At 44.6% G+C, this 25,967-nt stretch overlaps 1 protein-coding gene and 1 long non-coding RNA gene across 3 annotated transcripts in view; one reads left to right on the top strand and one right to left on the bottom strand.

The window, feature by feature from the left end:
- Positions 1-24,826, top strand: part of tshz3b (teashirt zinc finger homeobox 3b) — a 31,928-nt gene extending 7,102 nt beyond the window's left edge. The window contains exon 3 of the mRNA XM_029145500.3: positions 19,478-24,826. Within this exon, the coding sequence (XP_029001333.1) occupies positions 19,478-23,130 (3,653 nt within the window). The 3' untranslated portion in view covers positions 23,131-24,826. The remainder of the gene's footprint in view (positions 1-19,477) is intronic.
- The window catches only part of LOC121202103 (uncharacterized), a 128,102-nt gene that overhangs the window by 22,793 nt on the left and 79,342 nt on the right, over positions 1-25,967 (bottom strand). For both annotated transcript variants that reach the window (XR_008694144.1, XR_008694145.1), the window contains exon 2: positions 344-432. This is a non-coding gene — a long non-coding RNA (uncharacterized LOC121202103). The remainder of the gene's footprint in view (positions 1-343; positions 433-25,967) is intronic.

The following is a 25,967-nucleotide window of genomic DNA, read 5'->3' on the forward strand; positions in this document are numbered from 1 at the left end:
CACATCTGCATTTTCAAAAAATACAAGACGTACATCAGATCCAGCTAAACACATGTGTGAATAAACAAATATGTGTGACTTAAAAGTCTAAGTCTATATTTTCTAGTATATAGTCTATATTTATTAGTTTTTTAAAACAAATTAGGCTTATTCTTAATTTAATCATATCCCGCATAATGAGACCGTTTGTTATTGGTCAGTACAAATCTTCATACTGTATATATATATATATATATATATATATATATATATATATATATATATATATGGACTGCACGTCTCGGGTAAGGAAATACAACGATATATACAAACCACTTTTAGTTACAATAAACGTCATGCCTACCTGTAATCACACAGATCAGAGCTTATTGATCCTGATGTGTGCAGCGGCTCTTCACTGTGGGGTCCAATTTGCTGACAGACTCATGCATCCTGGGAAAACAGTTGAAACAGGAAGTGAACTTGAGTCCCTGCACACACTTACAATACACACACACACACACACACACACACACACACACACACACACACACACACACACACACACACACACACACACACACACACACACACACACACACACACTTCCTGTGCTGATCTACTGCTCTGATGTTGCAGTGGATTACAGACCTGATTTTGGTAACATGAAAGACATAAAGCACTACATGGTTGGTGTCTCTTATGATGAATGACAGGATCATATGGGTCATACGCATCATCTCCATATGTTTTATGAAGGTGCATATGTAAAGAAGGGTTTTGGAGCCAGCTTTGTTCTAAGCAAGACAAATGGATTCTGTTTATGGTCACCACCTATATGTTTATAGCATGTGGGGAGATGTGGGCATGTGTGTGGTTGTACACGCGAAAGGGGATCATGAAGTGCAAAGAACTGGAGGCCCAGTAGGAAAATGAGATAGTATCAAGACAAGACGTGTGTGTGTGCGTGTGTGTGTGTGTGTGTGTGTGTGTGTGTGTGTGTGTGTGTCTTTTGAGTGTCATCTGGGCTTGGCTCCAGGTCTGGGTTTCTTCTTACCCTCAGTGGGGGTTGCCTTTATGTCTGCAAAGTGTGTGAATGTGTGTGTGCTCGCCATTTGTGTCCCTTTCCCACAGAGACTTTGGCTGCACCTTCACCAGACTGGCAGCCATCAGTCTCGTGTATGTGTGTGTGTGTAACATGGTGGCTGTGATGAAAGGCAGGGGAGCCAGTGAGAACCCGTCTGAGGCCCTGGTAATCAGGGCCAGCCTGAGCTGACATCCTTCTCTAGCTGACAGCGCCTTCCTCTCTCTCTCTCTCCCACACACACACACACACACACACACACACACACACACACACACACACACTCTCTCTCTCTTTCTCTCTCTCTCTCTCTCTCACACACACACACACACACACACACACACACACACACACACACACACACACACACACACACACACACACACACACACACACACACACACACACACACACACACACACACACACACGGCTGAATGGTCACTCTGACATGCCTTTGGCCCTCCTCTCCTTCCTTCTTGTTTCATGTTCTGATCAGTTTCAGATGCTGGGAATTATCCTCACCCTTTAAAATACATGGTTTCATATGGTCCTGGTCTAGACAAGGGCATAGTAAGAACTGTGTGTGTGTGTGTGTGTGTGTGTGTGTGTGTGTGTGTGTGTGTGTGTGTGTGTGTGTGTGTGGGTGTGTGTGTGCGCGCTTAAAACGGCATCCTCACCTATGTTGTGTGTTGCTATTGTCAGGGTTAAAAGCAAGGAGGCAGGTACAGAGAGAGAGAGAGAAAGACTGAAAGAGATGGAGAGAGCCAACCATGCTGAAAGGGGAGCGAGAGAAAAGTGAGAGAGATGAGACCGGTTGGGGAGAAGGCTGTTTTATTTTATACTGCGAAGGCCTGTTGCTAATTAATGTTTCTTGGTCGGTTTCTGTCGGAGCTGAGTAATGTTTTTGATCTTTATGCCTGATAACTGCATACCTAATGAGATTTCAAAGCTGGTGGAGATGGGAGTTGCTGCTCCCTGCAATTATTGACAGATGCCTTTTCTCCGCCACTGGCTGCTGCGCCATAAATCCTTCCTCAGTAATGAGCTTGAGAAGTGCCACCCTGCCAGTGAGCTAATGAAACCGAGCGAGGGGGGGCAGTCTATGTATGTGTGTGTGTGTGTGTGTGTGTGTGTGTGCGTGTGTGTGTGCAAATGAGTGCATCACCCTCCTCTGACACATTTTTTTCCCCTTTAAATGCACTCTGCAGATGTCAGCCACCTCGCCTGGTAGCGACAAAGAGAGGAGAGGAGGCAGGAGAAAGAAAGATAGTCAGCGAGAACGATTGGGGGGGGAGGAAAAGAGGAAGAAACACAAAGCGGGAGCCTCCCTGCGTTTCCACGCGCTGTGAGAAGTTTTCGGCGTGTTGTGGGTGGGGGTGGAGGGGGTGGGGGGGGTGCTCACGTTACAGCCCCCACGTTAGGGCTGCTTGGCTGCGTTTGGCTTTTTTTACATTTGAAATACTAGTATCTCTGTTGCCAAACGCGTCTGTGATTGATATCGTTGAACGCCACCCCCTCCCCTCCACACCTCCCACATCCACCAGTTGCTCCTCTCCCGGCTCTCGGTCCGTGGAGTCTTCCTCTATGGAGCAAAGGCAGAAAACCGGGAAGGGGCAAAAGTACAGCGGCCTCTTTATTCCGAACCCTAAACACGGAATCACAGAACGACTACCTCTGCAGGTCTGAGGCATCTGTGCAAGGGATGCGGCGCATTCAGGGCCACGCGTGTTCAGCGCGTGCTTTTAGGTGTTTCCAGAAAAGCAGAGGAGGAGGGCAGAGGAGTAGACGAGCGCCGTCTCACTGCCAAACAGTCGATTTCCCCCTCTCATCGCCTGCGCCATACATCACAGACCCACCCTTCTCTCCTGACACGGTGACATGTGTCATTTATCAAACGGGGCTTTGCCAGGGCCCTGTGTGTGTGTGTGTGTGTGTGTGTGTGTGTGTGTGTGTGTGTGTGTGTGTGTTGGAGCACATTTGAGCCTGCACATAATGTGCGTTGGGGTGTTTACGGCAGTCCCTCCTACAGCTAGCCAGGTCCTCCGGGGAGGGATGGAGGGAGTGAGGAAGACAGGAACAGCCGGGAAGACGGGGATAATAGGTGTCGTATGAGCGAGTGAGTGTGCAGGAACAGAAGAGGAAGAAATGGTCTGGATAGGTTTCGCTCATCTTCTCCTCTGAATTCTTTCTGAATCCCCTACAGACAACCCGCGTGTGCATGGGATGTTGATACAGCACACCTTAAGTAGTATTTTACACACAATTGCAGGCGATAAATATGTATGGTGTGTCAATCACACCTCCATCAATCTTTGTGATGCATGTGCAGGCATGCATTTGTGTCTGCGTATCAATAGCAATCTGCGGATCCGGGCCTCTCCCACGTGCCTGCGTGTCCTGAGGTTGCTTGGAGGGACGTATCAGTCACAAAGTCGTGTCTAACACACACACACACACACACACACACACACACACACACACACACACACACACACACACACACACACGCACACACACACACACACACGGAAACTTGCTCACAACTCAGTCTCTCCCATGGGTTTGGGCAGTGCAGGTTTTTTCGCTCTGTCTCTCTTCACTTTTCTGGGATTCAAAGGAAGGCTTTATAGAAGATGGATGCTCCTTAAAAAAGGAGCCCGTTGATGGATCTGAATCTGGCCCTGCCATTCATCACTGCTATATTATTTAGACTGGACCGCTACAGAGCTGTAACCTGAGCTACAGCTACAAGTGTGTGTGTGTGTGTGTGTGTGTGTGTGTGTGTGGACACGGCAGGTGAGGGAGCGGGGGTGAGAGGGACAGATGGGGTCTGAAAGAAGGAAGGCGGGTAGATAAACATCGAGTGGTAGGAAGTGTCCCAGAGTGTGCAGCGAATGAAAGCCCTCTTTCGATTAAAGGTCAAAGGTCAGAATTAAACATCTAAATTCCCACGAGGGTCTTGAAAGGTCAGAGTTCGTGGTCGGTGATGGATGTTTACAGACACCTCTCTTCTATCTGCCCAAAGCAGTCTGCATTTCTGATTAAGGAGTCGGACTTGGCAACACCCACAAGAATTTTACTGGATGCAGTTCACAGTGCTTTAATCTCCTCAAGTTTCTTCAGTTACAGATTTCGTGCTGGATCTCCAGTATATGACAAACCCTTCAAGGTGTTTATGACGTTCACATGTTAAAGTAGTCATAGTTTTATTGGCCTTTTCCTGTCCTTTAATTACTAAGGACACTAAGAAGGCAAGGCAGAAACATCTGAGGTATTGGCAGGTTCAAGATAACTGGAAATGTGCTGACTAACAGTTTAAAAGCACAGTATGATAAAGTGTAAGACAAATAACAGTCTACACCACCAGTCCAGTAGTGAATGCTTCAGGTCATTGTAAATGGCTGCAATTCATTTTGGGGAAAAAGTAAAACTTGAATTGCTTTTCTGCTTTTTGATAGATTTAATATTTATTAATACAAAGAACCCCCCACTGGTTCGTACGATGCAGAAGGTTTGCAAAGGTCCAGGTATAAATACAGGTACAGTCTGGGCCTGAAGGAGGGGAAAACCACAACCGACTCCTCTAAACCTTCCACACAGTTTTACACAACAAAAGTTGCGTGTGGATTTGTGTCTCTTTTTCACATGTTCAGCCATTTTCCCTCTCCTGCTTCCGTCTCTCTCGCTCTTCCCAGGTTTCCATAGCGCCACGGCAGACACGGTGATTTATTGTGGCCATCCATCTCTCATACTCATCCATCACTGGCCGGTTGCTAGGCAATCATGGCAGCAGCTGTTTGCTTTTGAGTTCGACAGAGGGGCCGTCAGTCAGCGGCGGCAGGTGAAAAGCATTACGAGCGCACCGGTGTCACGCTGAATAATTAATCAAAGGAGGAAAAGATAATTAAAAAGATATGACCCTTTGCCGGTACTTGGTCGTGGGTTTGCAGAGAAGGGGGGGGGGGTAGAAAAGGTGAAAAGAAGAGGGCTCTCGCTTTGTTGCCGCTCCGCTGCGGCGTGACGTTCCGACGCCACCTTACTTGGAACCAATCTTGACTTTGCAGTAGCTCCGGACCCCTCCCCTCCTCTCCTCCGACACTCAGAGGGCTGTGGAGGAGTGAAATGAATGAGTGCTGATAAAACAGGCTCTCCTGTTAGTCAGTGACACTGCTCTAATTAATTAGGAGGAGATGGGCTGGAAAAAAGAGTGAAAGGATTTTTCAAAAAAAAAAAAAAAAAGGAAAGAAAGAAAGAAAAAGCCTGGCAGAGAGAATGAAAGCACTTTTCAAACTGGTGTGGATCCATCCGTCACCTCCAGTCGAACTCAGGCAGCTACAGTACATGCAGAGAGCCGACTGACTGATAACCACTTTTCTGTCGAGGTTTCAAAAAATGCTTATTTTTGGCTTTTAAGTTGTTTTTGGACAGTTATATCGCGAGGGAGACAAATGGCCGAAGAACAGAGGAGAGGAGCGATGACGTGACATGAGTTTGATGTCTGATTCAACCAGATGAAGCATTAAGGTCTGGAACGAAGCGCTTGTTGAACAGGTTCTCTCCGCACCTTTTTGATGATGATGACAAAGCAGCCAGTTTGAACTTCTCCCCTTTTATCTCCCGTCTTCATTTTTCTTCTCAAACCCCTACAGACGTTGTTGTATTCAAAAATGAGACTTTGGGGACCAACTGTCCCAAAGTCTTCCTCTCCCAATGACATCACGCCTCTCGGCACACGTCAAACTCCGTCCAACTTTCCTGAACTACATTGAAGACGCGTTATTTTGTGGTTTCGGTGCCGCTGGACAGGACGCAGATCTTCGCCTTGCGAGATGTTTCACGGGGGCTCGTTCTTCCAACCAATGGGAGCTCTTCCGTCCGTCTGCTTGATTAATGAAACGCTGACCAGAGCGTGGTGGAGGAAGAGGGAGCAGCAGAATGGATTGATAGCGGGTGTCACGCCAACGCTGGCATTGAGTGCACAGTGTAGCTTTTAAAAGGGCCTAAAACACCAAATGGTGGAGAAACGCACACGGACTGTGGCCTTTATCATGTTCCATGAGTGAGGAGCATGAAAATACAAATATTGTTTAGAACTAGACTGTTTGTTGGTTTCTGTAGACCACAACCTCAGCCGGTGAGTAAATTAGCCTCAAGCCACAGTTTGACTTTAAGTACTTCACTTTCAATGTAGTTCCATGCTGATATTGTTACTAAATTAAAACACATGACTTCCTGTTTGGTCTTTGTGTGAAGCAGCTTAAAGATCCTAGATCAGATGACCCGTTAATGCTGCTTTTTCTGCGTCTATCATCAGGTGCGTTCACATGCACAGGCACACATACTCATCACTGCATGCATGTGTGTATTTACATCAGTGGTTCGGTATCAGACAGAATCCACAGCCTTTCCCTCTGTGTCACGTCTTTGATCTCCTAAGGTGGGACCCGTGTGTTTTGACAGCCCTCATTTTCTCAGCACCATTTATTATCTAGAGTTTATACAGAGGTAGCGCACCAATGGAACCCAATGTTCTGCACACACGGCGAGCCAGGCTTTGAGACATAACAACAGCCTGGAAGAGAAATACACAGAGACGGAAAACTTGAAAGACAACGAGGCAGACAGGAAGACACAAGGAGATTATCTTGCGTTTCACACATCAGGCTTATTTCAGGGTGTCTGGGAAAGTCTCACAGCAACAGCGGATAGTGTATTATATGCAGATTTTAATATAAGTAATAGGTTTTCCAGAGTTAGGTACAATTGCTTATTACACATCCAGTGATCAAGGACTGACACACTGACACGTGTCAAAACATCATAGTTTCTGGACCCTGGTGATTTTCACAGGACGTTTATCCTGGTACATGACTCTAACATGGCGGCGCTACTGCTGATTTCTGGCATTCTGACACATCTTGAAGAGTAGATAAATCCAGCAAGGTTGGTGTAAAGATACGGGACTTAACAGACTGACACATACTTACCTGGGCTGGTACCGAGGATAGACAGAGACAGAGTGAGCATAGCATGAAAGTGTGTAGCTGGAGAGATCCAGCTACAGGAGGAGGATGAGGACAAAGAGGGCAGCAGAAACAGAGCATCAGTCAGCGTTTAACATTTTGCCTAATACCTTTCCTGCCACTCTTCCAGGGATGATTTAGCCTCGAGCCTTGCCCCAGGTTATATCAAGTATCAAGTCTGACTGAATTATCTCCCTCCTTCTATCTGTCTCTCAAACACACACGCACACACACACACGCACCGTCTTATATCCTGCATTATACTGTAGCATCACACACCCCAGTGAGCCGCAGATGAAAGCCTTTTGTTTTGATTGAACTAAATGAAAGAACGGCAGTTATTAAAAGGCGTGTTGACGAACAGAAGTATTGAGGGGTCCACAGTGGCGCAAGCGAAAGCAGGAAGGAGGGGGGCGTGCGCCTTTCATTAGCACTTACAAGCCAGTCAATAGACACTTGATTGGTAAACATGTAGCTATTGATTCATTGACCATGATAAGCTCAGGTGTTAAACAGCCCGACCGAGCAGCTCCAGCCGCTACTGTACGGAGCGGAATCAGCCCCGAACACGCTTCACGGTCGTATCTGGAGGCCTGAAACTCCAATCCATTTACAGGGAGGTTTTCATTTTAGTCGGCTTTATTCATAATTTATTTTCCCCCTCATCTCTGGAGACGTCTACTCCTGAATGAAATATAATCAGGGTGTGCAAACGTCAAGTTCTGGAAAACCAAAATAAGCGGGTGTTTCTGATGAATCTGCTAAATTATGAGCATTCTCGGAGTCTTATTAATCACGCACACACACACACACACACACACACACACACAAAGGTTTCCATATTATAAAATACCCTGCATATTTCACACGGCCTTTATTTCACTTGGCTCCGCTGCATGGATTTGTCACCACATGGTTTAAGTAAAAGCAACTATTACATATCTTGGTCAAGAATTCCAGAGAGTTAGACTGACAGGCCGGGTCCTCTCCTTTCTCTTCATGGGAAACTGAAGCTCGCAACAAAAGTTTAACTCGGTGTCTTATTGAAATAATAGAGCATCTCCAGGCTTTACCTTGCCGGGGACTTCATGGAGGATGTAAATAGATTAAAATTAATGAGCACTGACTACGAGATAGTTTTGCCTGCTAGTGCACAAAGCATAAAATTGAAAATAGTCTTAGAACACACTGGAAGCTACAAGCTATGTTTGTTTTCTCCTTCCCCCGGAATAGAGTTCAGCTTTTGAATGAAATGTCCCATTTGTCAACATCAGCGTCAAACGCTAAAATACAGCGAAAAAACTAATTACGCACAGTCATTCCTCCACGTTCCTTCAATTCGAGCTCCTTTGAAGTTTGTCTTGGTTTTCGGTGCTTGTGCGTTTTCCTAAAAGTGTCCGCTCAAATATGTCAGCATCTTGTTAGATGAATGTAAGCCATTGTTCTGTTCCCAACGCCCAGGGCGAAGGCTTACATACAAATATAGTTTTGTGCGATGTTTGATATTTAATTCTCTGCACAAATAATGTGATCAAGTCTGGGGGAAAAAAATAGGGATCCTTCCACATTTTTGGAGTTTTTGTTTCGCGACTAAACTGGACGCCGAGTTTGGGATTTGACTAAGCAGACATTTTAGCAGCTTTGTTGAAACGTGTCAGATTAAGTGTGAGTGAGTGAGAGACATAATAAAGCCACTTGCTTCCTGTCAAAGCAACAGACATAATCCTGACAATACTCTGTTTATGGATTCCACAGGCCTGGTACAAAGTCACACCACCCCACATATCATCAAACACACGCACACACACACACATCTTACTGCCCAACAGCGTTGGTGTGTACAGCATTTGGGAGTTACATTGTAAATCACACTAATCAATTGTGGCCTCTGTCACAGCGTGCCAGACAAAGCAAGCGGCCTGTTTTACGCTGATGGGAGGGGTGCGTGTAGGTGCACGGCTGTCACAAATCACGGCCACAGTGACCGTGCGTGTACGTTGGGTGAGTGTGTGTGTGTGTGTGTGTGTGTGTGTGTGTGTGTGTGTGTGTGTGTGTGTGTGTGTGTGTGTGTGTGTGTGTGTGTGAGGCTACAACCTGCAAAGCACACAGCCTTACCCCGCTGTTTATGTCCATCAACCTTCACTGGTTCAGTACTCGACGATGGGTTCATTCATCCAATCACAATAATTGAGCATTTAACAAAAACATTTGAAGTTGAAAGTTTCCGAAAGGCACTTCCCACAGTGGGTGAAGTAGAATAAGGAAATAAGAGTTGACTTTGCAGCAGTGTGGCCTGTATGTGCTTGTCACTGTCTTGACACAATGTTATGGGTATTTCTGTGAGAGTACAACTGCTTCACAGGCCATAAATCATTGCTTTCAGGCAGAAATAAATTAAATCCTCTCTTATGCGTGAAGCATTAAGTGAAGTATGTCAGTGTGTTCTGCTCATGTGCCTTCCCTGTGCTAATTAGCTGGATTTAGTGCGTTTGGACCATCAAAGGGTGGGCGACATCAGAAGAGACCAGTGTTTCTCCCCTAGTCCGTGTACCAATGACTTGGTATCTTTCTGCTTTTGATTGACTGAACACATCTGATCCCGATCCATACATTATAATCTCTATTTTCACTTTAAAAAAGAACAAATGAGTTTAAAATACTCAAAACCGCAAAATGTCAAACTCAGTAAATCCTCTGGTTTGTGTCAGCTGTTGAAAGTGTTGTTCTGATTCATTAATCACCACATTTGTATTTATGGATTAGCAAACCACATGGCATTTAATATGCAAGTGCAGTGCGATGATGTATTACAACCGAAACAAAGAAAAGCGTGTGAAGGTACAGCAAATTAAAAGCGAATGCATGAGAAAATAAAAGGAATATGTCCCAATCTCTATGTATCTTGAGCCTTTTCATCTCCGCTTGCATGTGTGTGTGTTTACATGTGGACGTCTGTGTATCCCCTCAAGGCTCGTTGCCATAACAGCACTCTGAGGTCATGTAGTTACACAGGGCCCTGTTTCCTTTTTGCTCTACCTGTAGCCTGGGTGACATGTTCTGGGGCTGTCTTTCATATCCTAATGTGTTTTTCACACACACACACACACACACACACACACACACACACACACACACACACACACACACACACACACACACACACACACACACACACACACACACACACACTCTCTAACATGACATAAAATACCTCCCTTCTCTCTATTTTTCTTGCCATTTTTTTACTGGTCTTAAAGCATAATTACATGATTAAAAATGGCGGCCTCCTTCCTGACATAATTCATCACTGTCTGTACATTTCCCACCCCGCTGGAGACGCACACACACACACATATTGTCGCAGTCACACAATCCCAGGGCTTTGAAACCGAACACCCGCCAACGAACCCCCATACTCAGATACACGCCACAGCTCATGCCTGTGAGGAGCAGTGTTGATGGCTGGTGAGGACTGGAGATCCATCATGTCAGGCTCCACGTCTGCAGTCACACCAACGCCGCAGCAACACGCTAACTACACTTTAAAGCCAAGCAAGTGCCTTGTTTTTTGCTTTTTAATTGCACGTTACTGCAAAGACGGGGAACGTGTAGAATGTCTGTGGTGGTTTTAAGAGGAATCTAGAGAAATTCAACATTAGAAAAAGGAAACTTTGGAATTGAGCTCTAATAAACATGTTATTACATTTAATGTAAAGAAAGATTCAATAGGAGGTGACGTTTCATTGTGGTCATGCTGTGTTTGCATGAACTGTAGAAACAAATGGGGTAAATATATGGGCTTGAAATACACTAGTGTTTCTTGCCAAAGCAAACACACACTAATGTTATACAATGCCATAGAATGACAGTACTAACAGCACTCAACTAATTCATTTTCACAGAGCTTTATTTTGAAAGGGTCCTAGAAAATAGAATATTATACCTTTTGCTGATGTGCTCTGAAGCTGTGGCTCATGTCAGGAATGGAGTGAACAGAGAAAGTGTTGACTGTGTTCAGCGGCTCTGGGTCTTGTCAAGGCTGTTTTTATGTGTCCAGTCACACTGGGCCAGGTCATCTGTCATTTTGTGCCTGTCTGTACAGAGCGTAGTACGCTTTCAACACATTACCAGTGTAAACAAAGAGTTCGTTGTTTGTCTTGTATTCATTTACATAAACCGTGCATCCAGGCTTCCAGTAAACCAGAAATTTAAATTCTACAGCTATTAACCTGTTTGGCAAAATACTTATATAACATTTACACATACAGTCATTTAGAGGCTCCATCAAGTTTGGTTTGGGTCGTCTCCCTCTAATGAGACCAAAGTTCCCCTGATGTCATTGGTTTGTGGCAACATTTGTTTCTGATAAGTAGAGAGTCAACCTACAAGTACATAAAACCCAGATTTCTGAATGTTTGCGCATAAATGGCAATTATGTCTGCTTTTTGAGGAAAAGCCAATGAAAGGAAGCCACACACACACACACACACACACACACACACACACATACACACACACACACACACACACACACACACACACACACCATGTGTGATTTGAAGCCTCATTAAAAGAGCCTCATACATGCCTCGCTGTTGTAAACATGCAAGATTCTTTTTTTTTTTTTTAATGGCACATCTCCTGCATTGATATGCATGTAAACTCTGGGCCCTTAACCCCCTCCACCCCACCCGCCCCCGTTCCTCCTCAAAGGCCCACGCACACACACACGCGAGAGGCAACGTCATGGCGGCCACTGTTGCTCTCCCGTTTTTTCCATTAATATCAAGTGATTGAGCGTAACATTAGCAGATAAAGCAGAGACTAAGATGACATATATGCTGTGGATGGAGGAATTAAAGCCTAATATAATCACTCGGCTTTGCATAGGGAAAAACCATTGCTTGTCACCACGCCTGACATTTTGATTTCCGACATTTCTGGCACAGCGAGAGAGGGAGAGAGAAAGTGAGACAGAGAGAGAGAGAGAGACCAGGACAGATGAAGACAATTCCTCTTTAAACTGAAGAGATACTTAAGTGATTGTTCAAAAGGTTCCCACACACTTTAACTCAGCGCACAAACAGTGCACACTTGAAAAAAAAAAATCTGTGTACGCATTCAAAGTATTGATCTTTACTTTTGGACGGAAGACTGTGCGTTCGTGGGCAAGCTTGTGTTTAAGCTCTTGGTCCAGGCTGGTTATTTTCACAGCAAGTGGAGAACACATCAGCTTTTATTAGCTTAATAAATCACCTTTGTTGTCAATCAAGCAGCAGAGAATAATTGGATATGGTCGAAGCCTTGTGTGATGGATTATAAATCATTCAAGATTAAATTAAAAGATAATGCACAAACTTAATGGTTTGTGTTTTGCAGTCTAAATTGCCTCGGAGCAGTGCTGCTTTCCAGCTTTATTGCCAGCCGTTTTTCTTTCCCCTAAAACCCCCTCACATTTCACACCTTTTATTGCGCACGCTGAGCTTCGCCACTGCTCTTTTTACATCTGCGTAGTGTTTGTTTTACAAATATATTTTGGGGATCCTCTGTATTCCTTTGCAGTGAAATCCCACCATTTTCATATTTTAAGTGTGTGTGTGTGTGTGTGTGTGTGTGTGTGTGTGTGTGTGTGTGTGTGTGTGTGTGTGTTGGCGGGTGCTAGTGTGGATGATGAGTTGGCACACATGCGCCCTACTTGTTTTATAGATTTAAAAGCCTCAATCTGTTGTTGAGTGATATTTTTCTTTCAGTCTGTTCTCAGCAGATGCAGCTCAAGCCTGTAGCAGCAATAACAAAATAAAACTAAAGGGGAAAAAAAGAAAAAGGGGCGAGTAAAGAAGAGATGGCGGACGGAAAAGAAAGGAAACAAAAGAGGAGACACGGAGGCAGAGAGGAAGCGACAGAAAAAGAGCTATATCATGTATATTACGCTCCGGCTGGTGAATTTAAGTGTGTCCGTTTGCGTTGAAGCAGAGCGGGCGTTATCATAATCGTTTCCTGCCAACTTGACAGGACCTTAAAGTGATCCTGTCATTTTATTTACACCCAGACCACTATGTGATTTACTCCAAAACACACACACATACACACACACACACACACACACACACACACACACACACACACACACACACACACACACACAAATGCTCCCCATTGCTAACTTCCCTGGCGAACCCGGTCGAGTAGGTCGGATGACAGCTTTTGATCAGAGCTGTCCAAAGAGATCAGAGCAGACTGGCAGGTAATAGATACCCGGCAACTAGCCCGGCTGCACCGCGAAGAGTGTGTGAGTCTGTGTTCTTCTCACAGCACACGTGTGCGTGTGTGTGTGGGGACGCAGCAGACAGACGCTCCAAAACGAACTGCTTTAGCAAATCTCTCACAAAGCGTAAAAGCTCTGACATTACTGCATATTGGTTCTAGCACACAGCTGTTTTTTTCCTGCATCTCTTTAATGTGTTGTTTTTGTGTCAGCGGTGCCCCGTTTGTGCGTGCGTTTGTGTGCGCGTGGATGCAACGCGCGGCCAATTTGAAGACGACGGAGGCAGAAAGGAGGAAACGCGAAGAGAAAGGTCCAAACGTAGCAGCGAGAGTGAGCCTTAGGTCAGTGGGACCGGTGGGACGGCGAGAGTTCACAGAGGACAAACAAACGGGAGATGGTGGAAATGATCTCGCTCGGCCAGCGACACACATCCCACACGCATTCACGCGACCCCTGGGACCAGCGCTCGTGACCTCAGATTGCCCCCTGTGCTTTGAGGGACTCGCAATCTATCCAAGTAACAAAAGACCGACAGGGCATCATTTAGTTGCCCACTCATAATATTTGTGTAGCGTGGGGGAGATATTATTCTCATTCACATGCACTTAAGTGGCTCGGCTTTTTGAAGCGAGTCGAGTTCGTATGAAGAAATAAACGTGGCTCTTTCTAAATTTTATTTAAGGACAGTTTCTCTGCCATGCAACTGGTTTTCCGGCAGTGAGAGAAAAGCACAGTGAAGCATGTTAGATCCTCCCGCCACCAGTTTTTGCTAGAAATGGACACGGTCTAGTCAGAAAATATCTACACTTCATCATTTTATTGCAAATATATCAAAAAACGTGTGTTTGCATATATGTGGAGTTTGGGAAACACAGGAATAACATTTTTAGGAATTTTTATTTTTTGAACTGATGCCACTGCACCACACACACACCTAAAACCAATTACCCACAATTAAGAGCCAGTGTTTACGTGTTAGAATCATTTCAGGTGGTCTGACCCACAGAGATGCATTAGATCTGTATGAAAAAGCCCTGTAGCCGCGTACACACTCGTTTAGGCTCCGTCACAGCAGTATGTAAAAACACAGTCAGCAATTCCCTAGCTGAGTGGCACAGGGACATGATTAGACAGGCTAACACACACACACACACACACACACACACACACACACACACACACACACACACACACACACACACACACACACACACACACACACACACACACACACTACAAAGGATCTGTGTTTCTGTGTTTCTGAATGATTGCAGAATTTCAGTGTTCGGAGACGCTGCTGCAGCTACAGACAGACACGCTAACTGTTGCCACTCCAAATCTAATCTCCCCTCTCTCGTCCCCCCTCTTAGCGTCTCTCTCGCTCACACACACACACACACACACGCACACGCACACGCACACGCACACGCACACACACTACTACCACTAGGTGCTGTATATGCTAATATTATCGCTGCTTTTTTGAGAGGCATTTTGCATATTTTGTACCATTATGCTGTTCATTATAACTTATCACCATGGAAAGAAAATCATATACCGCTCATGCAGATATAGGTAAACAATAAAAAAACTGTATAAAAAGTATAATACGTTTTAGAAGGATACCACAAAAAATATAGGCTATAAATCTTTTAGATTATTGTCATTTGAAACTCTGACATAACACAAATATGCAGTAGATATGAATGCAGTCTAGGTTTGCGTGTAAAAATAATACAATATGTATCATATTAAAATATATTATTGAAGTGTTAAAGCACAGATCTGCAGTGGTGCATTTTCATTACCACGGACATGCTTCTATAAGTCTATCACTGGCTCATCCACTACTGTATGTGTATGTTCCTAGTAACAGTACAAACTACAGATGTACAGTAATTCTGATGCAGATGTAATTATTGCCTCATACTCCAATAATACTGTAAATATGTTACAAGTCTGGTAAGTCGTGTACCGCTTAAAAGGACAGCTCCATCAGTCAGGCGTCGAGGTCGATCAACACCTCCTGGGATCGATGGCACGCCTCACCACCGCTGTGGCAATCGTTCCAGGCAGCCATGCCCCTTTAACACACACACACACACACACACACACACACACACACACACACACACACACACACACACACACACACACACACACACACACACACACACAGAAGCTATCCCACCAATTTGTCTGTGCATGTCAAATCACAATAATTAAGCATTATCGATCTCAGATTCAATTAACTTCATTAATGTGGGCTGCACTGGTGATTGGGAAGGGATGGAAATTAGGAAAAGAGGGAGGTGAGGGTGGAGATTACAGGATCTCATCAAGTTTGAAATGGCAGCAGGGTGAATACATAAAACACACAACCGTGCACAAACACACACATACACTCACACACAGTTGGCGTGAGCTGGTTCAGACCGGGGTGTGGGTTGCTTTCATCCTGGGCCTGTGGACTTCTCCCCAGTTTTGTCTTAACAAAAAACTCTGCTGTCTACATAAAACTGATGTAGACAGTCTGCTTCACTGTTTCTGTGTAAGACACAATCACACACGCAAACACACACACACACACATACACACACAACTCCCTGAAAGTGCATGGTCTGAGCACAAGAGTAAACAGAGTGCCTGTGTGTCTGATAGGGCTGTTAAGTGGTTATATAAGCATGATAAACTGTTTCCTAACATCGTAACATCTGCAGAGTGCATAAGCATTTCCTCACGTTATGCACAGACACAAATAGAGACACATTCTTACATAAAGTGGAATTCAAATTAGTCTAAATCCAAAAACTACTTCCATTTGACTCCTTATAATAAGAGATGTTTGCTATTATAGTAGGGATTTGTTCAAATGTCAAGAATAATTTCCTATTACCTCTCAGAAATGACTGTGGTGCTTGCTTGCTTTGCCAGCGTTTCAGAATCCACACTCTCCTCCAGCCAGTTCTCCTGAAAATGAGATCAAACCACCTCCACTGCCCTGCTGACAGTTCACCCCCCCCACACACACTAATTAAAAGAGCACCTGCATAGCCGGTGTGTTTGGCCCAGGATGCCTTTACCCAAGTGGTTTTGTGTGTGTGTATGTGTGCTGATGTGTTTCTCCATATTAATCTGAGTGTCCTAGGTCAGATTGCTTTGAACCGTACAACCTGGACGTGAGCCAGTGGTCTTGGGGGTTCATCTCTGCATGTGTGTGCGTGTGTGTGTGTCCCCAGTTTTAATTTTTTTCCAAGTCATTTTCCTTCTTCAAACTTGGGCTCCATACACTGCTGCTAATCAAAAATTCAGCGAATATTTATGCCTCTATTGTCTGTTTAAAAAATGTGCAATTGGACTGACCTACACTCAGCAGTGCACCCAAACGCCTCACATGTGACAGCCAGCTCGCTATAGTATGCTTCTATCATTTAGCTCCTTAAAAGAAAGAGCTGCAGACCAAGAGCCACTGTGCTGGTGTGTGTCCACCACAACAGTAACGCCACCTGGTGATGTTAATATTGAGATTACTGTGAATATTCACATTACAAATTACACATAGTACAAATCAGTGTTTATGTGGAAAATATTATTTAATTTTAGAATGATACTGATGACAGCAAACAGCAGGTTATTTTATGAATGTATTGTAATACTGCATCTATTTTATGCCAAATGTTCCCGGATTTTAAAATCCTCCACTAAACACTAGAAATTAGGTGGTGTGGTTCATGCTCCATGTAGGTGGATGTAGCCTACACACTAAGGTTCCATTTAGATCATACCGGTTTTGCTGGCAGGTGTTGTTTTCTATCCAATCCCCTGCCTGTGTCTTCGTACATATCACACTCTTGCAGGTATACAAATAGGCTGCGCACCATGTTCTTATCACACAAAGGAAGCCAATTTGAAGCGGAGCGCGTATGTTGTGTTTTAAAGGGGATCTCGCATTGATGTTTGGCCTTGAGAGCACTCTGCTGCTCTGTTCGGCTGCTTCCTCAGCCAGAGCATCATTGTTCTCTTAAACAGCTGTCGTTTTGGCTGATTCAGAACAGATGGCGTGTACATGTAGGTCTCCTTGGCTGCACGTATGTGCGAGTGGGTGGATGTGTCTCTGAGATAGAGTGGGAGAGAGAGAGAGAGAGAGATGGAGAGATAGAGGAGAGAGAGAGAGAGAGAGGAGAGAGAGAGAGAATGCGACAGGAAGAGATACGGAAGCTGTGCAACTGAAATGGATCATCAACGCTTTGGGACAGATGTAGATAAGCAAAATAAAAGAAACCACAGTAGCTCAAGCAGTGTGGGTCAGGTGACCGTTTATTTAATTTCATTTTACACTGCATATGACAAGATTCAATACAGGATAATGTAGTTGAAGTGTTTCATATGGATGCTTTTTTGTTGAACGCTGTTGAACAGACTGCATTCAACAGAAAAGCTCCTGAGATTGCCTGAAGGCAAAGAGTTGTTAGACTACAGCAGTTACAGTATAACTGCCGTGCATGTGTGCGTGCGTGTGTGTGTGTGTGTGTTTTGTTTGTGATGGGCTCTGGGATATCTGTGTCTCTGTGCATCTGTTTATCCCACGGCGGTGTCGTATCATTGCCGATGGCAACCAGTGGCCTGACAATGACAGAGGCTTCTTTCTGTGTTGCTACAGATGCAGCACTGGCGCGCGCACACACACACACACACACACACACACACACACACACACACACACACACACACACACACACACACACACACACACACACACACACACATACACACACACACACACACACACACACACGCAACTCCTTAGTGAGAGGCAGGAGTTGGCAACACCGGAGGTGGTGTTGCATGCTATGGCTGGCAGCGTGTGGAAGCTCATAAAGTCCTCACTTTTGGATCGTTGTTTTAGAACCATGTTGCCTTGTGTGTACTTTTATTAAAGGTGTATTTTATCACAAACTTAATATGCACTTTTGTGCCACACCCGTCCCCTTGACCGTCTCACTCTGTTTACATGCTTTCAGTAAACGAGGGCCCGCTACGAAACGGAATGCTACACACATGCTACACAAAAGAGAGGTTTGTGTGTGCGTGCGCCTGTGTGATGATCAAAATCCTCAGCACAGTGTGAACATGCAGCCTCTTTCATCTGGTGTTGTTGTATCCTTTTGATCGACTTACTAACAAAAGAAAACATTCATAGACGTACAAAGAGGCAAGACTGTGATTTGTCTTGATACATCTTTTCTCTATGATTTCCATTGTATCATCCTTAAACTGGAGGGATTTGAATATAAATTGAAAGCTCCGAGCCCTGTCCCTGAAGCTAAACTGTAAATAATAACTCTAAACTTTTTTCTAATCTTTGGTAATTGAAGCAAATGGGTTTTGCAGGGAGAGATTTGTTGCAGGCAAATGTACATACATTCATTTTTATTTACGAGGGGGCGAGGGCTGAGCAGTGTAATGAGTGAAAATGCATGCTTAATTTAAATGGCGAGTGTGTCTGTTAGGGAATGCATTAGAGTCTGCAGAAGAAGCGTAAGACATATTAATTGACAGACAGGAACCGCTGTCTCCGAGGTTGATACAAGTAATTTATTACTTCAGAAACGAATGCCACCGCCAGAATGTGCTTCATTAATTTCAAATTTAGTTTTAATTTCAAGCTGTTGCCCCTTGAGAAGAATAAGGTGGCAAGTTGTGTTTGAAGAGCCATTTTCCGACCCCCCCCACCTCCCTCTTTCTTCTTCCATCCTTCATCTTTCTTGCTGCCTGTCTCTGTTTTTTCTGCAATAGAGAACAAAGACCTACAAAGAGGAGCAATGCTAGACGAGATGGTAACTCAATTCTAATGTGGAAACAATGTAAATGCAAAAAGGAAGTTAGACCAGAATTACTCCAGCTGTTTATGACGGGAAATACTTTGTCTGTGAACGTCACTGGATGATTGCACTGTTTCCTCTGGAGAAAGTGTGAACGCTAGTATCTTGAATTTCAATCAGTTTCCCACTTGGTGAAGAAACAAGGATAGAGCCGGAGAATGTGTGTTAGATATGCTGTCAATGTGCTTTTAACAAATCTCTCCTTTCTTCTCTGCTTTTTTTTCCTTCTTCGCTCTGAGCAGCATACGTCCCTGAAGATGAAAAGGAAGCAGCCCTGTTGGATGAAGACCTGGATGGAGATGACTCAGCTCAGGAAGGGGAGGAACCGGCTGCCAAATTCTTGTGTCAGGACAAGGATTTCCTTCTCAAAGACAGGCCAGGATCCACTGGATTCCACGACTCCCCCAATGCTGCTGACTTTTCAGGGCAGGAGATGGACAGTGAGTCTCACCTGAGTGAATCCAGCGATAGAATGTCTGACTTTGAGAGCTCCTCACTAAAAAATGAGGATGATGTTGCGCTTTCTAAAGATCCCTCAAATGCCCTTTCCCTGTCATCCTCCTCTTCCATACTGGCTGGTTCCCATGCCATTGCCCCAGGAAGTGGAGATGAGGCCGTCTTAACAGCTACAGGGTCTGTGGCTGACAGCCTGGAGAAAATGAAGGCCATCTACACCTCGTTCCTGACCAACTCCTATTGGTCTACACTGAATCTGAACCTGAGCCAGCCACCTGCTGAAAAACCCCCACGCAGTCACAGCAGTAGCAGTAGCAGTAGCAGCAGTAGCAGCTGTGGAAGCGGAGGGTATGACTGGCACCAGACAGCCATGGCCAAAACTCTCCAGCAGGCATCACAGAACCACCACAACAGACTGAGTCTGGTACAACATCCCACAGTGGCTGTATCCACAGCATCTACGGAGCCTAACCTCTTTAGCACTGTCCAGCTATACCGCCAGAGCTCCAAGCTCTATGGCTCTATATTCACCGGTGCCAGCAAATTTCGCTGCAAGGACTGCAGTGCCGCTTATGACACACTAGTAGAGCTCACAGTGCACATGAATGAAACAGGCCACTACCGAGATGATAACCACGAGACGGATAGTGAAGGTGCTAAACGGTGGTCTAAGCCCAGAAAGCGTTCTCTGCTGGAGATGGAGGGGAAGGAAGATGCACAGAAAGTTTTGAAATGCATGTACTGTGGGCACTCCTTTGAATCCCTTCAGGACCTAAGTGTCCATATGATCAAGACAAAACACTACCAGAAAGTGCCTCTGAAAGAGCCTGTGACACCAGTGGCAGCTAAGATCATCTCCACAGCCCGGAAAAGAGCCCCTATTGACATAGACATCCCGAGCTCTCCGGACTCCAATGGAGGCACAACACCTAAGCCGACCTCCCTCAATGACACTAATGATATACTCCAAAAGGTTAGTAACCCTTACATCACACCTAACAACCGCTACGGACACCAGAATGGTGCAAGCTATGCCTGGCAGTTTGAGTCGCGGAAGTCACAGATTCTCAAATGTATGGAGTGTGGCAGCTCCCATGACACACTGCAAGAGCTAACGGCTCACATGATGGTGACTGGACACTTTATTAAAGTCACCAACTCAGCTATTAAGAAAGGTAAACCCATTATAGAGTCACCCACGCCAGTGTCTATATCAAATGCAGCAGCTGAAGAAAAGGTCCAGTCTGTCCCCCTGGCTGCCACAACCTTCTCTCCACCACCTGCTCCAGTGCCACCTCCAAGCAGTATCTCCCCCAGTGCCATGGCTGTGGAGATAAAGAAGGAGGAGAAGGAGGAGGAGTGTACTAAAGAATCAATCATGAACAATGGTAACGGTATCAACAAGGAGAAAAAGCCAGGCAGTGAGGAAGAGGATGAGAAGTTTGATGTTTCTTCAAAATACAGTTATCTCACTGAAGAGGATCTGGAAGAAAGTCCCAAAGGGGGCCTTGATATCCTTAAATCCTTGGAGAACACAGTCACTTCAGCCATCAACAAGGCCCAGAACGGCTCTCCAAGTTGGGGTGGATACCCCAGCATACATGCTGCCTACCAGCTACCGAACATAATGAAGCTCTCTCTAGGCAACTCTGGTAAGAGCTCTCCTCTTAAATATATGTTCCCCGGAGGGGAGATCCTCTCTCCAACTGGAAAGAGTCAGCCTCTTATCTCTCCACCCAGTTGCCAAACATCTCCACTTCCCAAAAATAACTTCCACGCTATGGAAGAGCTGGTGAAGAAAGTCACGGAGAAAGTTGCCAAGGTAGAGGAGAAAATGAGAGAGCCCAGTTGTGGTGTAAGGGGATCTCCTGTGAGACGTATCACGCCTTCACCTTGCAACAGCGAGGCAGGAGACTCAGCTCGAGGAGAGTCCCCCAAAGAAAATAGAGCTGGAAACTGTAAAACTCCTGAGGCTACAAGTACAGTGGAAAAGGGAGCAGGGGATGCAAGTGGGGCCAGTCACAAAGATTCAAATGGAGATCAATCCATAAATGAGTCTGTGGAGAATGGAGTTGAGTCCACTGCTGTGACACCTCCACTGCCCGCCTCCTTATGTGGCAGTACAGCGATCATCACAGATCATCCACCTCCAGAACAGCCATTTGTCAATCCTCTCAGTGCTCTGCAGTCAGTAATGAACGTCCACCTGGGCAAGGCTGCTAAGCCTGCCCTGCCCTCCCTTGACCCCATGAGCATGCTGTTCAAGATGAGCAACAGCCTAGCAGAGAAAGCAGCAGTGGCTGCTTCAACCCCACCAGCACAGACCAAAAAGCCCAGTAATGACCACTTAGACCGTTACTTCTACCAGCAACATCTAAATAATGACCAACCAATCGATCTCACCAAAGGCAAACATGCTGACAAAAACAATGGTAGTGGATCATTGGGTTCAACAGCTCTATCATCCACTACTTCCACCCCATCCTCTGTTTCTCCCCCCTCTGCTGTCACTATGACCAAAGCTTCAGCTGCAGTGGCTTCCTTCATGTCCACATCTCCTTTGAGGGAAAATGCCCTGTCAGACATTTCTGACATGCTGAGGAACCTGACAGAAAGTCAGGTTGTCTCTAAGTCCTCCACACCCACCAGCCAGTCTGAACGTTCCGAGATTGAAGGTGTCACACAAGAGGAAACGGAAGATATTTCACCAGCCCAGAAACGTAAAGGCCGCCAGTCAAACTGGAATCCTCAACACCTCCTCATTTTACAAGCCCAGTTTGCTTCCAGTCTAAGACAAACAAGTGATGGCAAGTACATGATGTCAGACCTCAGTCCACAGGAGAGAATGCACATTTCCCGTTTTACTGGCCTCTCAATGACTACAATATCTCATTGGTTGGCTAATGTCAAATACCAGCTAAGGAGAACCGGTGGTACCAAGTTCTTGAAAAACTTGGATTCGGGTCACCCAGTTTTTTTCTGCAGTGACTGCGCCTCTCAGATCCGTTCACCGTCCACCTATGTCAGCCATCTGGAATCTCATTTGGGCTTTCGCCTGCGAGACCTGTCCAAGCTTTCTGGTGAGCAGCTGCTCAGCCACATATCCCAGCACCACCATCAGCAACGCCACGCCAAAGGACTATCTGAAAAACTGCTTTCTAATCTCCACTCATCCAGCCACCATTTACCCTCCTCTCTAGCCACATCCCTGCCCTCTTCACTACCCATCTCCTTGCCCTCTTCCTTAACCGCCTCCCGGCCCCTAAATGAATCGCCATCACCCTCCCACGAGGAGGACGACAGCGGGGCCATGTACCAGTGCAAGCTCTGTAATCGGACTTTTGCAAGCAAGCACGCGGTCAAGCTTCATCTGAGCAAGACCCATGGGAAATCCCCTGAGGACCATCTCCTGTTTGTGTGTGAGCTGGATAAACAGTAGCACTGGCTGGGGACAATGCTGCACTTTTTCGTAATGACTCACTCTTTCTTGTTCTGTCTCTCTTCAGCCTTTCATAGACATTTCTTGCAAAGACAAGAAAGGATTATTAATGTGATGGAACTGCACAAAGATGCCATAAAACTACTGCTTTGAGTTTAGGCACATGGTTTTAGTTTTTTTGTTTTGTTTCTTTGTGAGGAAAACTCACATAAGACACTTGATTTTACTGATCTGAGGAGAGTTTGTTGAAAATGTGCAGATGGGGATTGTTGTCACTGGCGAGACAGTATATGAAGGTTTAAAAAAAGAGATACTAAAAGGATGTGTATTTTGAAACCTGTATAAATAGAATTATGTTCCTTTATATTTTGGGATCACTGGGGTGTGACAAGCTGCATGCGTAAAGGAAAACAGTTTAGTTAAACCTTTTATAACTGAATCTGGTGCACTTTCCATGTTTTGTTTTATTTTACTCTTTTCGACTTTTATGCTCACTTAAGCTTTTTCATTTTTGTTCCTGTATAATGTTTTTCAGCTGACATCAGCATTTAAAATTTAACCCTCTGAGTACGCCAAAGCACTTCAAACATCTGAACAGCCATTGTCTCGAGATTTGGAATTGGGAACTATTGAAACTATTGTGAGAATTGGTGAGTTAGTTTGCATTGTTTCCGCAATGCCCATTTTTCAGAAACATAGTTTGTCTAAGCCTAGACATGTAAACAGTTCTAAAGGGGGGTTCTGTACTCAGTGTGAGGTGTTGATCATACTTTAAATATTTATCTGGAAGTTCCTCACAGAACTTGACACAAGCAAATGTAGCTGTGTGGTAAAATAAAAAAAGAAAAATCAAGCAAAAAAAACTTTTATGTTGGTCGATCAGGGACCTATGTTAATTCAGGTCTATGTAAAATATGTACATAAAAACATATTAACTAATTCTTGTCTAAATTATGCATCATTTCTATATTTTTAATTTAAAAAGGGTATCTGCTGGTGCACAGTATATGAAGACATAAATAAAATTGTTTTGCACAATAGTTTTATAAATGTGTTATTTAATCAAACAACAAGAAAAAAAAGGGGAGGTAAGAAAAAGATGACGTGATTCTTTTTATTCTAACTCGTGCTCAAAGGGTTAAAGACTCTTTTTACCAGACACTACTCTGTGTGTATGAACACTTAAACGATATTAAAGGTTGTACAAAAAGATGTTGCTTTATGAAGATATTTCACATGTAAACTGTTATTTATAAGCACTCTTGGTTTCATATTGTTGAATGCCTGTTGGTCATTCTTTTACTTTTTTTTTTTTTTTTACTTTTTGTTTAATTAATCTGTCATGATTCCACACAGCAGCTTTATCTTTTTTCGGATTATGAAAGGTAACCATGGTTACTCTAACCTCCTGAGTGACAACTTCTGCTACAGTTTTGGCAGTTAATTTGCTGAAGTAACTGACAGCTGCCAGTGTAGAGAAATAATTAAAAAAAAACGTATGTGTAAAATATCGGCATGTAAACAGCACAGATACTGTTATGCATTCTGTGCTGTTAGTCTTTTTCATTTCATTCTTTCTTTTTCTGTTGTTGTTGTTCTTGACAATGAACCCCCCCCCCCTTCCCCCATTATATGACTTCATATAACCTTGTTTTCTACTGCAGCATTAAAAAAAGAAAACAGTTTTTTGCAATAATGTGTGTGCATTGTGTGTGTCTCCTGGTTATCTATTATGTGTGTGCTGTGCAGTACCTAATGAGCACATTAGACTGGGAGTGTGTCAACGTCTGCCTGTGTTGAGCTGCAGACTAGTTTACAGTGAGTGGCAGCAGCTGGCCGTGTGGGAGACAAACACACGCACAGACACGCACAGACACGCACTCGCACACACACACACGCATTTAGACATGCAAAGAGATGCCATCCTTGCTGGGTTTTCCAGTAGCCTCTGTTGTTGTTCTAGTGGCGTAGTCTGAGGCATGAAAACACACTCTGCAAATTTTACATGCAAGAATATTGTTGACAATCAGCACATACGTGCATAAACATATACTTAGACGCACGGTTCTAAACACACCTGCAAACTTTCCCTTCGATATCTCCAGCTCTTTAATTACCTCTGACATCCAGTAAGGAACCCAGCAGACGCACCTATTTAGGGTTCATTGGAGATGACAGCAATGTTGACAAGCTATGCAGGTCCTTTCAAGGGTTTATTTAGTCACATTTAGTCCGGAGATGTATTTAAATAGATATTGTCTCACATGATGATGTGTCACACGACAGTATCATATAAATGGAAGGTAAAGTCACACTAAGGCGATGTACTGTAGAGGTAGGAAATTTAGCATTCACACACACACAGATGTGTGTTAATGCACAGCTGCTTTGCAAAAAGTAAAAGACAACACAAAAACAGTGAAGTCATACAGGCCTGAGTGTTATCATTGCTACATCGCAGTCTGCCACTTGATGTACCATCCTGCAAGCAACACACGCAGCTCTGCATTGTAAAGACCAGTGCACCAAATTCTCTCCTTTTCATCACATGTGAACGCATTAAAGGCAGACACACACACACACACACACACACACGCACAACTCAATAGCCAGGTAGAGCGACTTCATTCACAATGACAAGGTGCCACTTTGTGTGGAAATGTCAGACTTCAACAGTGTAGCCCGACGTCTGGCACCGTATTCAAGGCTCTTATTAGCCTCTAAGAAAATATGCGTGAAATTGAAGTGTGAGAAAGCCATTTTCTCTCTCCATGTCTGCACATCATGTATGTATGTAGGTGCATGGGTACCGCCGTAAGGATGCGCTACCGACACAC

The sequence above is a fragment of the Betta splendens genome, chromosome 3, assembly GCF_900634795.4.
Source record: "Betta splendens chromosome 3, fBetSpl5.4, whole genome shotgun sequence".
Taxonomy (NCBI): domain Eukaryota; kingdom Metazoa; phylum Chordata; class Actinopteri; order Anabantiformes; family Osphronemidae; genus Betta; species Betta splendens.